The following is a 17,750-nucleotide window of genomic DNA, read 5'->3' as shown; positions in this document are numbered from 1 at the left end:
ACCTTTTGGTTTACCTAGTCATTTGCCCCACCCCTGGACTCCTGTGAGGCTCAGGGGGCCTCCTGGTGAGACGGGACTCTAGAAGTTTCCATACTCCCTAAGAAGGACTCTGTGGTCTGTCTCACGGTCTGGCGCGTTTCACCCCCACTCTGAAACAATGATCCCTACCAGTGAGGATGCCTGAACGACTCTACAACTGGGCAGTCTGGGGCCACTTTCTCCAGGATGAATACTCCAAATTCCTTCTGCCACGGACATGCAGCTCCATGGGGGTTAGGTCAGAAGGTGGCCCTGGAGGGAAGGCTCCTGGGCCCATGTCCCCAGCAATAAAGCAGAGCTCGGAGCGTGTTTACAACATTGGTCCTCCCTGAGCCCCGGGGTGGTTGGTTGCAGAAACTGGAAAATAAGCTGTGCTTTGCAAGTGGCCTTGGTTCCACAGACTCAGCAGGCCCCTGCTGTGACCAATCCAGAGCCACCTGAGACCAGGGATGGGCCGGTCTTTGCACCCCGCTGATTGGCTGCAAGCGGTGGGCGGAGCAGTCAGCTCCATCCTGGACTCCCATAGGTGCACTGAAGTCAAAGGTGGGCCCATAGCAAGTGTTTGTTCTGGGACAAAAAGGAATGTCTTCGGAGCATTTTGTGCTCTGGGGAGGCTGTAAGTGTGAAGCCCATTTGAAGGAGACACTTGGCAGGCGGGAGGCGTCAGGCCCTGGGAGGAGGCAGTGGACTTACCTCGCGTCCACTTGTGCCTCTGGCGAGCCTGGAGGGAAGGGGTGTCCCAAGTTTTATCAACAGCAGCACAGGTAGAAGCTGCAGCTGGCCCTCCCCCAAAGTGGACCTCAGAGGGAGACAGCATGGTGGAGAGGCTGTGAGGGTCACAGCAGCTGCCCAGGTGTCCTGATACCTAGTGGGGCGGACCTTGGCGGATGTCTTCCAGGAAGATGGTCCACTACTAGGCGAGCCCAGGGGGTCCACGCTGTGGCCCCATTGGTCATCCTGTCCCGGTGCCTTTCTGCACGCTCGCCAACCCCGTCTAAGCAGAAGACCAGGTCGGACACAGCCCGCTGGAGTTCCGGGGAGCAGCATACCTGTCTCCTGCCGGGCCCCCGAGGCAGAAAAGAAGCCGTCTCAGGAGAAGCTCACCAAGGAAGTTTCAGAAGTCTTTCTGGACAGGGAGCCCCGCAAGGGTCCCCAAGGAGACGAGGGCAGATCCACCATGGGCCTGCTGAGGGGCCTGCTCGGAGCCCGCAACCTGCTGTTGGTTATCCTGGTCCCGTTGCTGCTGCTGCCGCTGCCCATCCTGCACCCCAGCAGTGTAAGTACATGCCCCAGCCCAGCCACACCTGATAGCCGCCCTCAGCTGTGTGATGAGGCGGGGCGTCTTTCTGGAGAATGTTAAGAGATCGGCTTCCTAAAACCTGCGGTTCTCGCCCCATCCCTCCATCCCCTGGGGCTCTCTGCCAGGTCAGTGTAGGAGCCTTAGCCCCAGTGACCGGCCCATGGGCCAGCCTGCCCTGGCCCCGGGAGGATGCCAGCGGAGGGCCCTCTGCTGAGCATGAGCCAACAGGGGGGTCAGGAAGATCCCCAGGGATGTCCCGAAGGAGGGCCCTGGGGCACCTGAGTCTGGTGATGCCAGGTGCATCGCCTTCTTGGCCACCTTTGATGCCTGGCTGGGCTACCCTTAGGCTATCTGTGTCCTCTTCCAGAGAGACCCAAAGGGGAACATTCAAGACCAAGGAGGAGGCCCACCCTCCAGGCTGTGGCCCAGCCCTTCTCCATGGCTGGCTTTCCTTCCCTCCCTTCCTCCCTCCCTTCCTCCCTCCCTCCCTTTCACTGACCCCTGGCCTGGCTGGCCGGCCAGCCCTGAGGTTTTAGGAAAAGTCAGCTAGCATTGAGTTTGATTGTAGGAACCAAAAACCCCTTCACTTTGGAGAAACATGGTAACCATGGTGAGATGAAAAAGCTTTTAGGACTGGGGGTCTGAGTGGTTCTGCTTAAAAGCAAACTGGCTTACATCTTTAGCAGAAACACACACACACACTCGGCGTGCTGGGGAGATGCTGATGAAACCTGGACTTGGATTAGCAGGCGGTGAAGGATTGCCATCAGTCCACTGGTTTCTCTTGAGTCAGTCTCTGGCTTCACTCAAACTGCCCTGAGCACTGGTCACCCATTGCCCTGCGTCTACCCAGTGGCTGATGGCAGGGACCAAGCGCAAGTGGCAGGGCCACCACAGTATCCGGAGCCCCTGCCTCCCAAAGTCAGCCCTGTCTTCGGGGGGCCTGACATTGGGGTCCAGCGTTGCCCCACCTCTTGCTCAGGGAGTGCCTCAGCTACAGAGAGAGGAAAATGGAGATGAGTCAAACCAGCTGCTCCCTTGAGGAGGGGGGCATTGTGAACAGGAAGGGGGAGGGAGGGGAGAGAAGGCAAGTGGGTGAGCCTCTCTCTGAATAGCTTGGTAAGTAACATTTGTGATATTGATAAATAACCTTGTGATTTGTGGTATCTCTACTTCCTCAGGCCAAGGGTCAATGGCATTTCTTAACGTTGCCACGTCTCTCAACCTGAGCCCCACCCCCAGGGGGCACTGTTGGCATGCAGGGCAGGGCCAGGGAATTGTGGACAGGGAGGGCCCACATGACAAGGGCTCTCTGGGGATGGCAGCTCGCCCAGGTCTGGGCCACAGCCTGGGTCACTCCTTTCAGCATCCCCTCCCTCTGCCCCCTGCCCCCTTCACGGAGGACAAGGAGGGCATGTCCATGAACCGCCTCCTTTCTGCAAGAGCCATTGCACGGCTACCCCTGTTGCTTCTGCTGCTTTCCCGGCTCCCAGGCCAGCTTTAGCTCCCGCAGCCCCTGGGGTCACAGGAAACAACCGAGCAGGTTCCCAGTGCCCAGCCCCGGAGTCCCCGGGTGGCAGGAGAGGACACAGCCCCTGTCCAGTCGGCTCATCCCCTCCCTGAGACTCCTCCCGGGCACGGTGACCTTTTGTAATGTTGGCTCAAGACCTGGGAGGCTGCTTGTTCTAAGCGCCACGGGGCTGTGCTCAGGGGCCAGGGGCCAGCGGCCAGCCTCCAGGCAGGCCAGACCCTCGGCCTGAGGTTGGGGAGCCAAGTGGAAAGGGAGGAGCTCGGGATGCTCGTGGAAGAATGAGCCGTGAGCCGGCTCGTAAAAGGAGCTCGGTGAAGCAGAGATTAAGCGCTGGGCAGCCAGCATCCACCGTCGGCGCCTGGGGAAGGGGTGGGGGGAGCTGTTGTCATCTGAGCCCTGGGCTTCAGTTTTGAGGGACCCTTTGGTGTCACAAGGGAAGGGGGTGGGGGCACTGGTACCTCGTGGGCAGAGACGGACAGCCCCCCACCCCACCTCCCCCACCCACCCAGCAGCACATCAGTGTCTACTTCTGCACTGGGCTTCCTCCCTGTCCGGAGGCAAGGAGATCATCGATCTGGCTGAGTCTGCCTCTCCCCACTGCCCCCCTCCCCTCCGTTTCCTCAGCCCATCCTAAGTCCAAAGAGGAGCCGCAGATGCTACTACAGAGAGCCAGAGCGGGGCAGGGCGGGGGCCAGGGCCCAGTCAGCGGGTGCTGGCATTTACACCTGGAGGGGGTGTCGCATCTCAAGTCCCTACTGAGCAGAGCCGCCTGTTCTGGGACAGCACTTAAAGCAGAAGGACTGACACTCTGTTTATTCGAAGTGGACACCCCCCCTCCTTTTTTTCCCCCAAACTAAATATCATGTGTCGTTCAGGATACAAATCAAACGACAGCAGAGGTTCCTTGGTCCAGATGAAGGTGGAGAAGGGGCTGGGTTCCAGGCCCAGCTGGGTTGCTCCTGCTTGTTCCTGAGACACACACACACACACACACACACACACCCCTACAAAGGCTCCTTCAGGGTTATTTGTAGTCTGAGAGCCTTGCCTCTTAGGGGCTGTGCCTCTTCCACAGTCAGCGTGGCTTCTTTCGGAGCTCATGTGGGATGTGGGACCCATCACACCCATCCACCCCAGCAATCTGAAAGCACCTTCCAGAAACCAAACCAGGGGCCACTGCGTGGATTCCGGCCCACAGCACCCCCATGTGGTGCAGCATAGAACTGCACCATGGGGCTTTCCGGGCTGTGTCCCCCGCCCTAGTAACCCAAACCAAAGCCGGGCCCCATCGCAGTCATGTTCATTCCAACCCATTGCAAATGCCAGTGTACAGGGCAGGGGAGAATCGCCCCAAAAGGGTTTCCAAGCTGTCCCCTTTACAGAAGCTGACAACCCCGTCTTTCACCCCCCCAACCCCCGGTTCGAACCACCAACCTTCGCAGCCAAGCATCTGCTCACAGCGACTCTGAGCTGACTAGGTGAATGCACTCCTTGAGGACCTTCGAAACACCATCACCTGAAATGCTCTGATCTCGGGTAAACGTGACCTCAGAATGCTAGGTGCTGGCTCTGAGCCCCACCTTCGGGGTACCGCTCTGGGCCTGGACGGCCGGTTAGCATTCACCACCCACCTCCCGGGTTTCAGGTTCCAGCAGAGCCATGGGACTGCCCGCTCATCGCCAGCTGCGTGTCAGGCCTCGCCGCATTCCCCGTCCAGCTAGCAGGGGCAGCCTGTGTCCAGGACTGGGCTGGGCTCTCCTGGCAGCGGCTGCCCTGCCCCTGACCACCTCTGTCCCCTTGCAGGAGGCTTCGTGTGCCTATGTGCTGATCGTCACCGCCGTGTACTGGGTGTCCGAGGCCGTGCCGCTCGGAGCTGCAGCCCTGGTGCCTGCCTTCCTCTACCCGTTCTTCGGAGTTCTCCGGGCCAGCGAGGTGAGTGCCCCGCGGCCGGTCCCAGGAAGTTGTGGTGGGTAGGTGGCACTCACCTGGCTCTGTCCCGGAGTGACCCCGTGCACAACAGAAGGGAACACTGCCCAGCCCTGTGCCATCCCCACAAGTGTCCCTGTGCTGAGCCCTCTGTTACAGCCTCTGTGTCCATCCATTTTGTGAAGGGCCTTCCTCTCTTCCGCTGCCCCCTACCAAGCACGATGTCTGGTTTCTCTTGACAACCTGTCCAAAGAATGTAAGGCTTGCTATTCTTGCCTCTAAGGAGCACTTTGGCCATACTTCTTCCAAGACAATAAAAACCATAAAACCAAACTCACTGCCCGCGAGACCATGCCGACTCATAACAACCTATGGGACAGGGTAGAACTGCCCGCTGTGAGCTTACAGGACTGCATCTCTTTACAGGAGTAGAGAGTCCTGACTGTCTCCCAAGGAGCGGCTGGTGGTTTCAAACCGCTAACCTTGCAGTTAGCAGGCCCGCACATAACCCAACACATGCTGGTTGGCAGGAAGATGTGGCACCTTTCCCTGAGTTCTGACGGTCCTTTCTTTTTTCTTTTTCTTATTCCATTTTTATTGGGAGCTCTTACAGATATCATAACAAGCCATCGTTCAATTAAATCGAGCATGATTATACAATTGTTGCCATCATTTTGAAAACATTTTCTTTCATCTTGTACTCTTTGGTATCAGCTCCCCTTTATCCCCCCTCACACACCCTGCCCCCGAGAACCCTCATCATTACGTTAAACATTAATATTCCTACTGTTACCCTTGTTTCCCATTCACCTGCCATTCTGGTATTGATTCCCCTCGAATGGGATTGTTTAGTCATCATTGCTATCAGTTTCCTCTTCTCCCCCTTCCCCCACCCTTTCTGTACCCTCCAGAAATCATTACTCCCATTACTATTTCTGAAGCATTTCACGATCTTGAATTTCATGCATCAAATGATCTCAATTATACAAATGAACATATGCAGGTCTAACAGGATCAATGGGGTAAAACTAAGACCATAATAATAGGAGGAGGAAATATTAAAGAACTAGAGGATAGCTATGTGTTTCACCAGTGCTGCACTGCACCCTGGATGTATCATCCCTTCCATGGGCCCTTCTGTGAGGAACTGTCCAATTATCTTACAGGTGGGTTTGGGGTCTCCGCTTCACGTCAATTTGGTTGCTTGGTTTTGAACTTCTGATACCTATTCCTGTCGACACCTCACGACCACACAGGCTGCTGTGCTTCCTCCATGTGGACTTTGTTGCTTCCCTGCTAGATGGCCGCTTGTTTCACTGAAGCCTTTAAGACCCCAGATGCTATATCTTTTGATAGCCAGGCACCTTCTGCTTTCTTCACCACCTTCACTTATTCGCCCATTTTGACAGTCTTTCCTTGGCCTCCAAGGACTGCTTCCCCACTTCCAGGAGATTCCTCCCTCGGCTGGGCTATGCCCTGCTTCCCTCTATTTCTGTTGCATTCTCAGAAGCAGAAATGTCCAACAGGAAGCCCAGGCTATGGCCAGATTTCAGGACAAACATTTAGGCCTTTGGGAAATAGGGAAGGAGGAGGAAGCTGGCACTCAGGGGCAAGTTGTGTGATGGTCCTCACCCACGAGGACACCTAACCAATGATGCCAGGTGGGGCCCAACTCATGGCACCCCCTATGGGTCAGAGCCCTGCTGAGCACCAAAGAGCTTTCTTTCCATGCTGGCTTCCATTCAGACTCTCTCATCCCAGTCCCAGGAGCCCCAGTGGCTTGGTGGCTATACCTTGGGCTGCGTACTGCAAAGTCAGCAGTTCGAAATCACTGGCGCCTGCTCTGGAGAAAGATGAGGCTTTCTTCTCCCATAAGAAGCTACAGTCTTGGAAACTCACAGAGGCAGCCCTACTCTGTCCTGTGGGGTCACTGAGTTGGCATTGACTTGATGACAGTGAACTTGGAGCTTGGAGCATCCCAGCCTCTGGTTACCTTTCCTGTTTTCCTAGAGGGTTTCTGATGGAGCTGACTGAGTAGAGAGGTGGGAGTGAGGTTCGGGATGGAGGGGCAAAAGGAAGTCCTGTTCCCCCTCCCTCTTTGGTGACGCCGTCCATGGGTCCCTGGAAGAAGGGTCATTCCTTTCCTTGGAGCTTCTTGGGTGTCTTGATCCTTCAGAGGGAACACATTGTCTGTGGCCACGTCCTCCGTCCACCAAGAGCTCACCCTCCACAACAGAATGACTGAGGCCCGGCCGGGGCCATTCTGGCACGTGGTGGTGTTGACGGTCACTTGACTCAGTCCTGACCCATGGAAACCAAGGCACACGGAAGGAGTTGCTTCCTGGTCCTATGCCATTCCAGTGATTGGTTGGCGATTTGAAAATGCTCTGGTGGGACCCACCAGTGGGCTTTCCCTGGCTGGCTTTCAGAAGTAGATAGGCCATCAGCCCCTTCTTTCTTGTCCACCTGAGTCTGGAAGCGCTGCTGAAGCCTCTTCAGCTTTATAACCATGCACGAGCCCCCACTGACAGATGGGTGGTGACTGCACATGAGGTACGTTGTCTGGGAGCAAACCCAGGTGTCCTTCCTGGAGGTGAGAATCAACCGTGGAAATGCCAATATGGTGCCAAGCATCCTCTATTGGCTTGTGCCGTGGAGTTGACTGGCCAGCCATGTGTGGTCAAGTAAACTGCTCCGTAGGGTACCCTTGGCTGTCATCCTTGTGGAAGCAGGTTGCCAAGCCTTCTCTTCCATGCTGCTACTGCGTGGGCTCAAGGTTCCCAGCCAAGGGCACATCCAGTGACTATTGTCTGCATGGCCAGTTTCCTGATGGCATGTTACCCGTTAAAACCAAAAAGACCAAACTCTCTGCCATTGAGTCCATTCGGACTCCCAGCGATCCTGTGGGACCAGGTGGAGCTGCCCCTGGGGCTTTCTGAGACGGTCACTCTTTCTGGGGGCAGAAAGTCCCATCTTTATCCCAAATATTGGCTGGAGGTTTCGAACTGCTGACGTTGGGGGTAGCAGCCCAGTGAGTAACCAGTACACTACCAGGACCATAAAACCAGTCTGACCCTGGAGACTGTGGCTTCTGTGCCTGGTAGTATTCACTCGGCGTTCAGGAAGAGACCTGCTGTGTGGGCCCTGGGTGCTGCAGGGGCCCCGAGGGTGGCGAGAGTGGAGAAGGCATGCCCTCTGCTCCCTGCCCACTGGAAGCTCATCGTTGACCCTCCCTCACCCCATGGTTGAATCGCTTCTTTTTTTTTTTATTTGTAAACATCTTATTGAGGGCTCTTACAGCTCTTGTAACAATCCATACATCAATCGATCAAGCACATTTGGACATATGTCGCCATCAGTATTCGCTAGGTATTTTCTTTCTATTGAGTCCTTGGCGTCAGCGCCTCTTTTTTCTCCCCACCCCCCTTCCTCCCCTCCCCACCCACGTGTCCCCTTGATAAATTATTATTGTTTTCATATCTTACACCGACCACTGTCTCCCTTCCCCCATGGTTTCTGTTGTTCATCCCCCTGGGGTGAGGATGGGGGTGGTGGTTGTGTGTCAATCATCGCAATCAGTTCCCCCTTCCTCTCCTTTCCCCGCTCCCCCCTGCCCTCCTGGTATCGACAGCCCCATTCCTGTTCCTGCATTCCATGTGTCATGAGCTTTTATGTCTTATCAGTACCTGTGCACATGCTCTGGTCTAGCCCGCAGTGAGAGGCATGACTGGGGTCATGGTAGTGTGGGGTGAGGAAGCCTCCAGGAACCAGAGGAGTATTGTGTGTTTCATCACAGACTCTTTTGAGTCCCCCCCGTCCCCCGTCCCCCCACCAGCTGCCGTGGCTCCTTGTTACTGCGATGTGTGTTTGATAGGAAGAGTTGGACGTGGACTTGGGCTGACCTGGGAGGACTTGGGGCCTAAGAAGAGACAGGAAGTCATAGGGAGGGGCCATGTCTGTCCTAGTTGAGAGACCTTGTAAACCGCATGGAACATGCCTCGTGGGCTGGCCCTGTGGAGGGCTTACACAACCCCCTGCAAGGGAGTGTACCAGCCGACGTGCTGACCCGCTTGCTCACACTTCATATTGCCCAATTTTGGGGTGAAGTGTTTCTAAACGGCTTTTGAATATTCCTGACCTATTGAGCAAACTCACTGCCATCGAGATGATTCCAACTCACAGCACAGGGTAGAACTGCCCCCGTGGGTTTCCGAGATGCCAACTCTTTCCAGGAGTAAAGAGTAAAAACCTCATCGTTCTCTAGTGCAGTGTGTGGTGGTTTCAAACGACTGACCTGGCTGTTGGCAGCCCAAGTTGACCCACAGTGTCACCAGAAAAAATCTCGCCCAGAGGGAGGGGCCCATGAGAGCTAGAAGACACACAGTCCAGTCGCTTGAGAACTGGCTGTCTAGCTGAAGCTTAGCAAGTGTGCGGGGCGTCTGTCAGCAGGGCTCAGGGGGTATCTCTTCCTAGACACCCAGATACTGTTCGATTGGCACCCAGGAATTGCATCATATAATTCATGGGCACAGCCCAGTCCAAAACCTGCGGGCCTGGCCAACAAGCTGGAAGATCAGGAGCTAAAACCAGGGAAGACCAGCAAGCAGGCTGGAAACCCAGGCAGAAGGTCCATGTGTCGGTCCTGAGGCAGAGACCCTCCTCTGCCAGGAAAGCCCAGTTTGAGCCCCTAAGGCTTCACCCGTTTGGACAAAGCCCGCCCTCATTACTGCCTGTACTCTGCTTTACTGAAGGACACAAAGGAACCAAGCCCACTGCTGTCAGGTTGAATCCAACGCATCGTCACCCCATAGGACAGAGTAGACCTGCCTCCATAGGCCTTCAAATCTTGACAGAAGCAGCTGGTGGGTTTGAACCGCCAACCTTCTGCTTCACAGCCAAGTACCTTCCCAACTGTGCCACCATGGCGCACTTAAAGGCCACTAGCTGTCAATGTTGGTCCCTTGTAAATATCTTCACGGCAACATCCAGACAGGGGCTTGACCAGGCAGCTGAACCCCATGGGCGAGCCGAGTTGGTCCGCACAATCACTGTCACTGACATGTTGCTGTTGGACTGGAGGCAGAGCTTAGGTGAAAAGAGAAAAAGCACCCCCGGGACACGTGATGGGCAGGAGGAGCTAAAAGCCGCAAAGGTTGCTGGGTGTAAAGTGCAGGAAGTAGCAAGTGTGAGTTTGAGGCAGAAAGTAGCAAGAAATCAGAGCTGAGATTAGACCTTGAGGCAGGGCTGCACCATGTAAGGATGCCCTCCCTATCCGCTCTGTGTATCTGATGAAACAGATACGTTACTGTTGCAACAGGAACGATAAGAACAACACTGATTGAAAAGGCACGTGGGTGGGCTTGCACATTAGCTACTAGTGGGCTTGCTTGCACATTAGCTACTAATTCTTTTTTTTTCCTTCTCATTGTTAACATTTTATTTTTCTGTTTTTTTTCTACTTGTCTTAGTGTCTAAAGATAATAGATATTTCATCCTCTAAAACATTGATCCTACCTTAAAATTAATATTGAAGTATATAATTTTTCACTACAGTTCTCTTAATTACCTGTATGTGTTTCTTTCTTAAGTCATTTTATTGGGGTCTCTTACATCTCTTATAACAACCCATCCATCAATTGTATCAAGCACATTTGCACATATGTTGCCATCATTGTTTTCAAAACATTTTCTTTCTACTTGAGCTCTTGGTATCAGCTCTTTTTTCCCTCCCTCCTTCCCTCCCCCACCCTCCATCCTTCCATCGCTGCTAATTCTATGTGGTCACAGAAGCAGTGTTGTCGGGGTTAGACAGAGGGTCGAAACTGACAGAGTGGCATTTAATAAGGATTGAGGGATGTCACGGTTCGGTCGGTCACAGAGATCCCTGGGGCCCAGCTCGAGCCTTCTGGGGCCACCCAGATTCTGAGCATGTACCATGTGCACACGTGAGCCCCTACTACACACACACAGACATGTACACGCACACATAGGCTCTCACACACTAATATGCATGCACACACTTGCACCTGCACGTGTAATTATGTGCACATATGCACATACACGCATACTTACACTTGACACACAACACACACGCACACACACACACTCCCTCATTCACTATCAGTCACAAGCTCCTGAATGGCAGGTGTCTAGCAGGTCTGGCTCTTTATCAGCCCACTTTCTTTCCCACTCGCAAACACACACACGCGCGCGCATGCGCACGCTGGATTCTTCAGGCCTAGGCTGGGGCTTTGAGAGACTGGAGTGTTGCCGTGGGGCTGGACTAGCTGAGTGTTGGATTCTAGATCATTCTAACACCTGAGATGGGCCAAGGAGGCGGGGAAGGAGATCAGGAGCTTTCCTAGAAGACAGTGGTGGGAAAATAAAGGGTTTCCACGCCAGCACCGCACTCAGGTCACACTGGCTCCACTCTGCGAGTCTCAGATGTTTTCAGAATGATGAGGGCAATGAATGTACAAATGTGCTTGACACAATGGATGGATGGATGGATGGCTGGCTGGCTGGCTGGCTGGATGGATGGATGGATGGATGGATGGATGGATGGACGGATGGATGGATTGTGATAAGAGTTGTACAAGCCCCCAATAAAATGATTTTTTAAAAGAAAGGAAAGGAAAACTGAGCTCTTATGATTCCAACCCAAAACTCCTTGAAGATTGCACATTGGTGTGGCTTCTCCTCGGGAAATGAGCAGTCACTGGATTTGTCACGCAGAACACTTAAGTCTGTTTCTCCTTCTCTGACTGCTCTCTGCCCAGAAAAGGCAGGTGCCTGTACTTTATCCTGGATTATAGGTGATGGTACAAGCATTTTGGTTCTTGGGGGAAGGCAGGGGGCTATGGGGGGGGGGGGCTGAGTCTTTTTTTTTTCCCAGCGTAGATCATACCAGTCTATAAAGCTACGACCTGGAGGATACTTCTGAGGAGAGGCCTTCTTTCCCTCAGAGGTGCTGAGGGGCCAGTTTTAGCTGTGAGATGGGCTTGGTCCCTCCTGGGCCATCTGACAGTCCTTGCTGTTTGAGCCATCGCTCAGCTTCTGTATCTGCTATTTCATGGAGGGTCTTCCTCTTTTGGGCCGATCCTCAACTTCACCAAGGACGATGTCGTCCTTCTCCGGGGACTGGTGCCTCCTGGTGGCATGTTCAAAGTAAGTGAGACAAAGTCTCACCCTCCTCACTGCTGAGGAAAATTCTACTCTACTTCTGCCAAGACCAATTTCTTAGTTCTTCTGGCAGACCAGGGGATAGCCCATATTCTTCACCAAGGCCATGATTCAGAGGTGTTCTCTTCCAAAACAAACAGATGGGTGCTCCTTCTTGCTTGCTTACTCACAATCCAGCTGTTACACACACACACACACACACACACACACACACACACACGAGGCAGCCGACAAGCTGTAGCAAGAAGTGTAAGACAGGATCCTTGGCCTCAGTCGTTTGAAATCTGGTTGAGAGTCAAGGAAGTTACACAGAGAAATACAAATAAGTGTCCAGGCATCCAAGCACTGTCTCCGTTCTCTGTGAAGGGCAGAGCTAAGGGTGCCTCCGGGAATGTTCTGGAACTCAGAGGCTAGACTCACAGGAAGAATTTCTGGAGAACAGCAAAGCTGGGAGTATTCTTTGAAAACTGATCAGAATGTACAGACAGATAAGAGAGGAATGTTCCAAGTGAAGAAATCCTAAAGGATTTGGTCCCTGGGCCCCAAACATATGTAAAATCTTTTTAACAGGCTGTGTCTCAACATCAACATCATTAAAGAATTCTGATAACCCAACTTTGGTTATTTAAAGGACCACCCTACTCGTGAGCAATCTACACTGAAGTGTGAAAGAACTGGGGCCAATGTAAGTGACCCTCAACTGATTTTAGAGGGAAAAGTTAGCATGTAGAATTGGAATCACCTTAATGACAGTGAGTGTATGTCATTTTGGCTTGGTTTGGTTTAAATGGAGTCTATGGGTGTTCCTTGTGCTATTTTCATTTTCAGAGCCTTAAAATGACTTGTAACTATTTAAAGAAAACTGTCTGAGGCATGTTGGCCCAGTGAGACTCTACCCTAGGGAAGTGACTACATGTATCGAAGGAGAGAGATTTATGCAGAAGCTTCGCGTTGGCACCATTAGCCGTAACAGAAAATCGGAATAAGCCTTGATATTTGGCAAAGGGGAAATGGACAAAGAAATCCTGCCATACATGGCTCTGGACAAGCAGTGGCATGACTTTTTCACTGTAAATTTTTCTCTCAAGAAAATGGCCAGGGTGTGATGCCAAGTTACAAACACAAACGCAGGGTGCACACAGCGGCACGTACTGCACGTACCATGTGAGTCTGGTCGTGCACCCGCAGGGACACCTCGTGGTGGTGCACTTGGCCTCACTGTGCTCCACAGACATGGCACTGCCCCCAAATGGGAGGCTGGGCAAGCGCCCGTTGGCACCATTTCCCCCAGTGGCGCATGCTCACTGTGGCTTTGCACCCCATGTCACTCCCTCTCACAGGCTTTCACACATTTCCCCACTACCGTTCACCCAGAATATAGTAGAGCGTCCACCTAATGTGTACGGAAAAAGCAAAGTGTTGGGTAATGTGATGCTCACGTTGGCACACTGGTCGGAAACTCAACCTGCAGTACCTTATCACCAGTGTGCCTTTATATCAGCCGTTCTCAACCTGTAGGTCGCGACCCCTTTGGGGGCTGAACAACCCTTTTCATGGGGTTTGCCCAATTCATAACAGTAGCGACATGACGGTGATGACGTAGCAACGACAATAATGGTTGGGGGGTCCCCACCACATGAGGAACTGCATTGAAGGGTCACGGCAGGAGGAAGGTTGAGAACCACTGCTCTGGATGTTGTAAGGCGCTGTCCAGCCATCGTCACCCTCTGAGTCACAGGACCAAACGCCACCCTTCCCGCGGTTCCTTGACTTGAACACTTTGGCGCAGCCGCTGGGTCAATCCGTGGTTGAGGGGTTTCCTCTTTGCTGGCTGCTTTTCCAGCCACGATGTCCTTCTCTGGGGACTGTCTCTCCCGATGACATGTGCAAAGTGTGTGAGACAAAGCCTCACCTTCTTGCTTCTAAGGAGCATTCTGGCTGGACTTCTTCCAAGCCAGACGGGGTTGTCCTCTTGGCAGCCCCGGACACTTGCCCAAGCCTTCGCCAGCCCCGTACCTCAAATGTGTCCATTCTCTCCACTCTTCCTTGTTCAGGGCCAGGAGATTTTAAAATGCCATGGCTTGTGTCAGGCGCACCTTAGTCCGCAGAGTAACATCCCTGCTTTCAATATTCCCCGCAGACCCAGGAAAGGAGATTTTAAAAAGCATTCCCAAATATTAACAGCAAGTGGTCTGAGTCCTTGTCTGCTAACTTTTTCTGGCTTGTGAAGTTTTCCACCGTGAGCACGAGTTCATTTTGGAATAACAAACGAAAATAACTTTCCGAAGAGGCCAAAGTCAGAGAGACATGACACGTGAGATTGGATGACAGCTCAGGCTTCTTCGGATTTTTTTTGTAACTTTCTACTGTGAATTGAGCGGCGGTTACAGAGCTGGCCATCAGGTTTACCTTCAATAGCCCGTCCACCCCCATTTGGCTTCAGCTCATCCAGTGCCGCCCTCAGGGTGCTGTCACTTCATGTCCCACCTCCTCCCTGTGGTTCCTGTGTCCCCTCCTCCTTCTGTCCTCCTTCCGAACGTCGTCCCCCGGGAAATGAGCCATTCTGATCTCAAACGGCTGCTTGTTCTAGGGCGCGTGTGCCAACCTTCCTGGCATTACTGTGCCCCTCAGAGAGTGGGCTACGGTTTGGCTGGAAACAGAACTGAATTTCTAATACTTTGTTAGGACTAATGTAAAGGTATTTCGCCCATGTTCTTCTTATTATTATTATTAATCATTGTATTGGGGGCTCTTACAAATCTTTATAGCAATCCATCATTCAATTGTATGAAGCACACTTGGACATATGTTGCCACCATCATTTCCCAAACATTTTCTTTCTACTTGAGCCTTTGGTATTAGCTTCTCTTTGTCCCCCTCCCTCTCTCAAATCCCGTGTTTCTTCTCCAAATTCGCTTCCCATCATAGTCACAGAGAGAGTGCTCTTACGTTCCCAGAACGGAGGGAGAGGAACATCAGCTTTGTGGGCTGATGGCGGGGTAGGGCGGGGGGTACACGGGGTCTCAGCCTGTCTGGTAGAGGAGTGTCCCCGGAGGGGGTGGCTGACGCTGTGCGCCCATGCAGGTGGCGGCTGAGTACTTCAAGAACACGACGCTGCTGCTGGTGGGAGTCATCTGCGTGGCGGCCGCCGTGGAGAAGTGGAACCTGCACAAGCGCATCGCATTGCGCATGGTCATCATGGCCGGAGCCAAGCCGGGCATGTAAGTCATGCCTGCTGCCCGCTCCCGGCTTCCAGGGGTCCTGGGACTGGTGTCCGCCATCCCCGGCTTCCAACAGGCCTGGGCATCGGTCCCCCATTCCCCCAACTTCCAGAGAGCCACAGAGCCACGCTCCTGGCCAGTTGGGCTGTTCGCTACTAACGGGGATGGGACGGCCCTAGGGCTGGGGAGCTCCACCTGCCAGTGAGAGCTGCTGGGCGACCGGGGCCTAGAGTTATGTCCCCATGTCTGACACTGTCTGTGGCTCACGCATCCATGGCACCTGGAGAGGCTCGGAGAATCACAGAGTGCTTCCTAGATTAGACACGGTCTTGAATACAGCAGAGAAAAACCAGGTGACCCGATCGTGGCTTGGGGGTAGTCGGTGAGGGGCCAGGAGGCAGACGCACCAGCAACTTGTCGGTTGTCCTAGGCCACTCTCTCACTCTCCTGGCCGGCCTCTCCCACCAGGCTGCTGCTGTGCTTCATGTGCTGCACCACGCTGCTGTCCATGTGGCTGTCCAACACGTCCACCACGGCCATGGTGATGCCCATCGTGGAGGCCGTGCTGCAGGAGCTGGTCAGCGCCGAGGAGGAGCAGCCTGGGACCGCCGGCAGCAGCCCTGAGGACGCCGAGTCCATCAGTACTGCCTCTGCTTTGCTCTCCCCCCTCGTTCGGTTCCCCCGGCCACTGCCCCTCACCTGGGTCCCTCCCTTGGCCTCCACTCCACCTCTCCCCGTACCAGCCCTGCAGCCCAAAGCCTACCTTGGAAAGGCTTCCCAGCTCCTCTGCCCTCTCTCCCCCAGCCGCCGCCACCGCCCAGGGGCGATGACAAAAATCTACATCCAGTTTCAAAGAGCGGGGGAGATGGGCAGCCACCAGCAAGCCCTCAGAGGGTGTCTTCACGGGTTGCTCACCATTCCCCCCAAGCCCCAGCCCCGGTCCCAGAGCCCCTTCCCACTCGACCTCACCTCACCCCCCTCCCCTTTGCGGCCGTAGGTCCGGGTCCAGATGGAAGCACAGCCCCGGCACCGCTAGAGCTCATCTTCGTCAACGAAGAGTATGTCTGCCCGCTCCCAGACCGTCTCTCAGGGCCCCTTGGGGAAGTCAGGGGAGATGGCGCCCAAGCCCCTCTTTCAGATGGATGGAGCCAGCTCTCTCTGAGCCCCTTCACCTGGGAGCCATGGGGGCTCTCGAGGGACCCCAAAGCCTTTGGTGGATACGGAGACGGCCTTGTTACCTGCGGCTCAGGGAAACGGGGTGTCAGAGAGCCATGGGGTGGTAGAGAGCAGTAGCTAGAAACACTGCCCAGTCCTCTTCCATGCTTGCAGTCAAAGGCAATGCTGATGACCCACAAGCGGTGGGGGGGGGGGCATTTTTCTGTCCCCCCCCCCCGAGGTGCAGTCCCTTAGAAAGCCTCTCCCATTTCCATGTTCCCACTTGCTTTTTCTCTCCAACAGGAGAGGACCAGCTCCCATGCTGCTCTTTCTTGGAGAAGGTGGTTGGGCTCAGGCCCCTCAATCTGACAGACAATGCCTGTTGGGCCCCAAACTTCCCTCCCATGCCCTGACTCTGCCTCCTTCCAGCCTGGGTGTAAATGGGGGTCTCAGCAAACCCACCGACACTGGGGACAAAGACCCAGCCGTGGTGCCCGGTACCCCAGCGTCAGTGTCCCTTCAGAGAATGCCTTCTCAGCCCCGCCTTCCTGCACCCTCAGAAGGGCTGAAGGGCAGTTCAGCTGGTCTTCCCTCTGGGCCAGAACGCTGAGTCTTCAGCAGTTCAAACCACCAGCCAGCGAGATGGGGCTTTCTACTCCCGGAGAGTGATGGTCTCAGAAACCCACAGTGGGCAGTTCTACCCTGTTCTATGCAGTGGCTAGGCGTGGGCCTCGACTCGATGGCAGTGAGTTTGGTTTCATAGTGGAAGAGTGACATCACTTTTCATCAACATGGGGGGGTGTGGGGGGGACTCATGAGGGCTGAACCTCATGGGGCTGCTCCACCATCGCCTCCTCCGCCCTGTGCTTCATTCCAGAACCCCCACGGCCGCCTCCTCCCTGATGCAGAATAAGGTAGGGCCTGGCTGTTTCTGGCCGTGGTAACAGCTTCAGGATCCCTCTCCATCACCCCGAGATGGAGCTCCTGGCCGCTCAGCCTCCAGCTGAGCACAACACACACACACCCCTCGGACTCCAGAATGGAGGGGCACCAGGAGGGACTTCAGGGTCCCAAGGGCCGGGCATCCTCAGCTTCAGCCCCGGGAATGCAGGGGAACCTTCTTTCTGGTGAATCAACCCTCGGACAGCCAGGAGGACCTGTCATAGACCCAGCCCTAGAGTCCCAGATGGGTTCCCCTGACAAACAGCTCAGCATGATAGGGGGCACAGCAGAGGGAAAGCAAAGGTCACCCACACCCTGGTTCCACTCTCCCCATCCCCCACCCCACCACATACACACACACACACACACACACACACACACACAAACACAGCTGGTCTTCTCTCTCTTCACGACAAGCAGAAAGGCCAGTGTGACGGTGGCCTCTGTTGGGGTG

General features: G+C 54.4%; 1 protein-coding gene across 1 annotated transcript in view; it reads left to right on the top strand.

Moving 5' to 3' along the window:
• Window positions 1–1,122: 1,122 nt before the first annotated feature.
• The window catches only part of SLC13A4 (solute carrier family 13 member 4), a 32,388-nt gene continuing 15,760 nt past the window's right edge, over window positions 1,123–17,750 (top strand). The window contains exons 1-6 of the mRNA XM_075558711.1: window positions 1,123–1,315; window positions 4,674–4,802; window positions 15,063–15,199; window positions 15,668–15,840; window positions 16,197–16,257; window positions 17,232–17,268. Coding sequence (XP_075414826.1) covers window positions 1,217–1,315; window positions 4,674–4,802; window positions 15,063–15,199; window positions 15,668–15,840; window positions 16,197–16,257; window positions 17,232–17,268 — 636 coding nt within the window. The 5' untranslated portion in view covers window positions 1,123–1,216. The remainder of the gene's footprint in view (window positions 1,316–4,673; window positions 4,803–15,062; window positions 15,200–15,667; window positions 15,841–16,196; window positions 16,258–17,231; window positions 17,269–17,750) is intronic.

This window comes from Tenrec ecaudatus, chromosome 9, assembly GCF_050624435.1.
Source record: "Tenrec ecaudatus isolate mTenEca1 chromosome 9, mTenEca1.hap1, whole genome shotgun sequence".
Classification (NCBI taxonomy): domain Eukaryota; kingdom Metazoa; phylum Chordata; class Mammalia; order Afrosoricida; family Tenrecidae; genus Tenrec; species Tenrec ecaudatus.
Note: the sequence above shows the minus strand (reverse complement) of the source record. Positions and strands in the feature narration are given on the sequence as shown.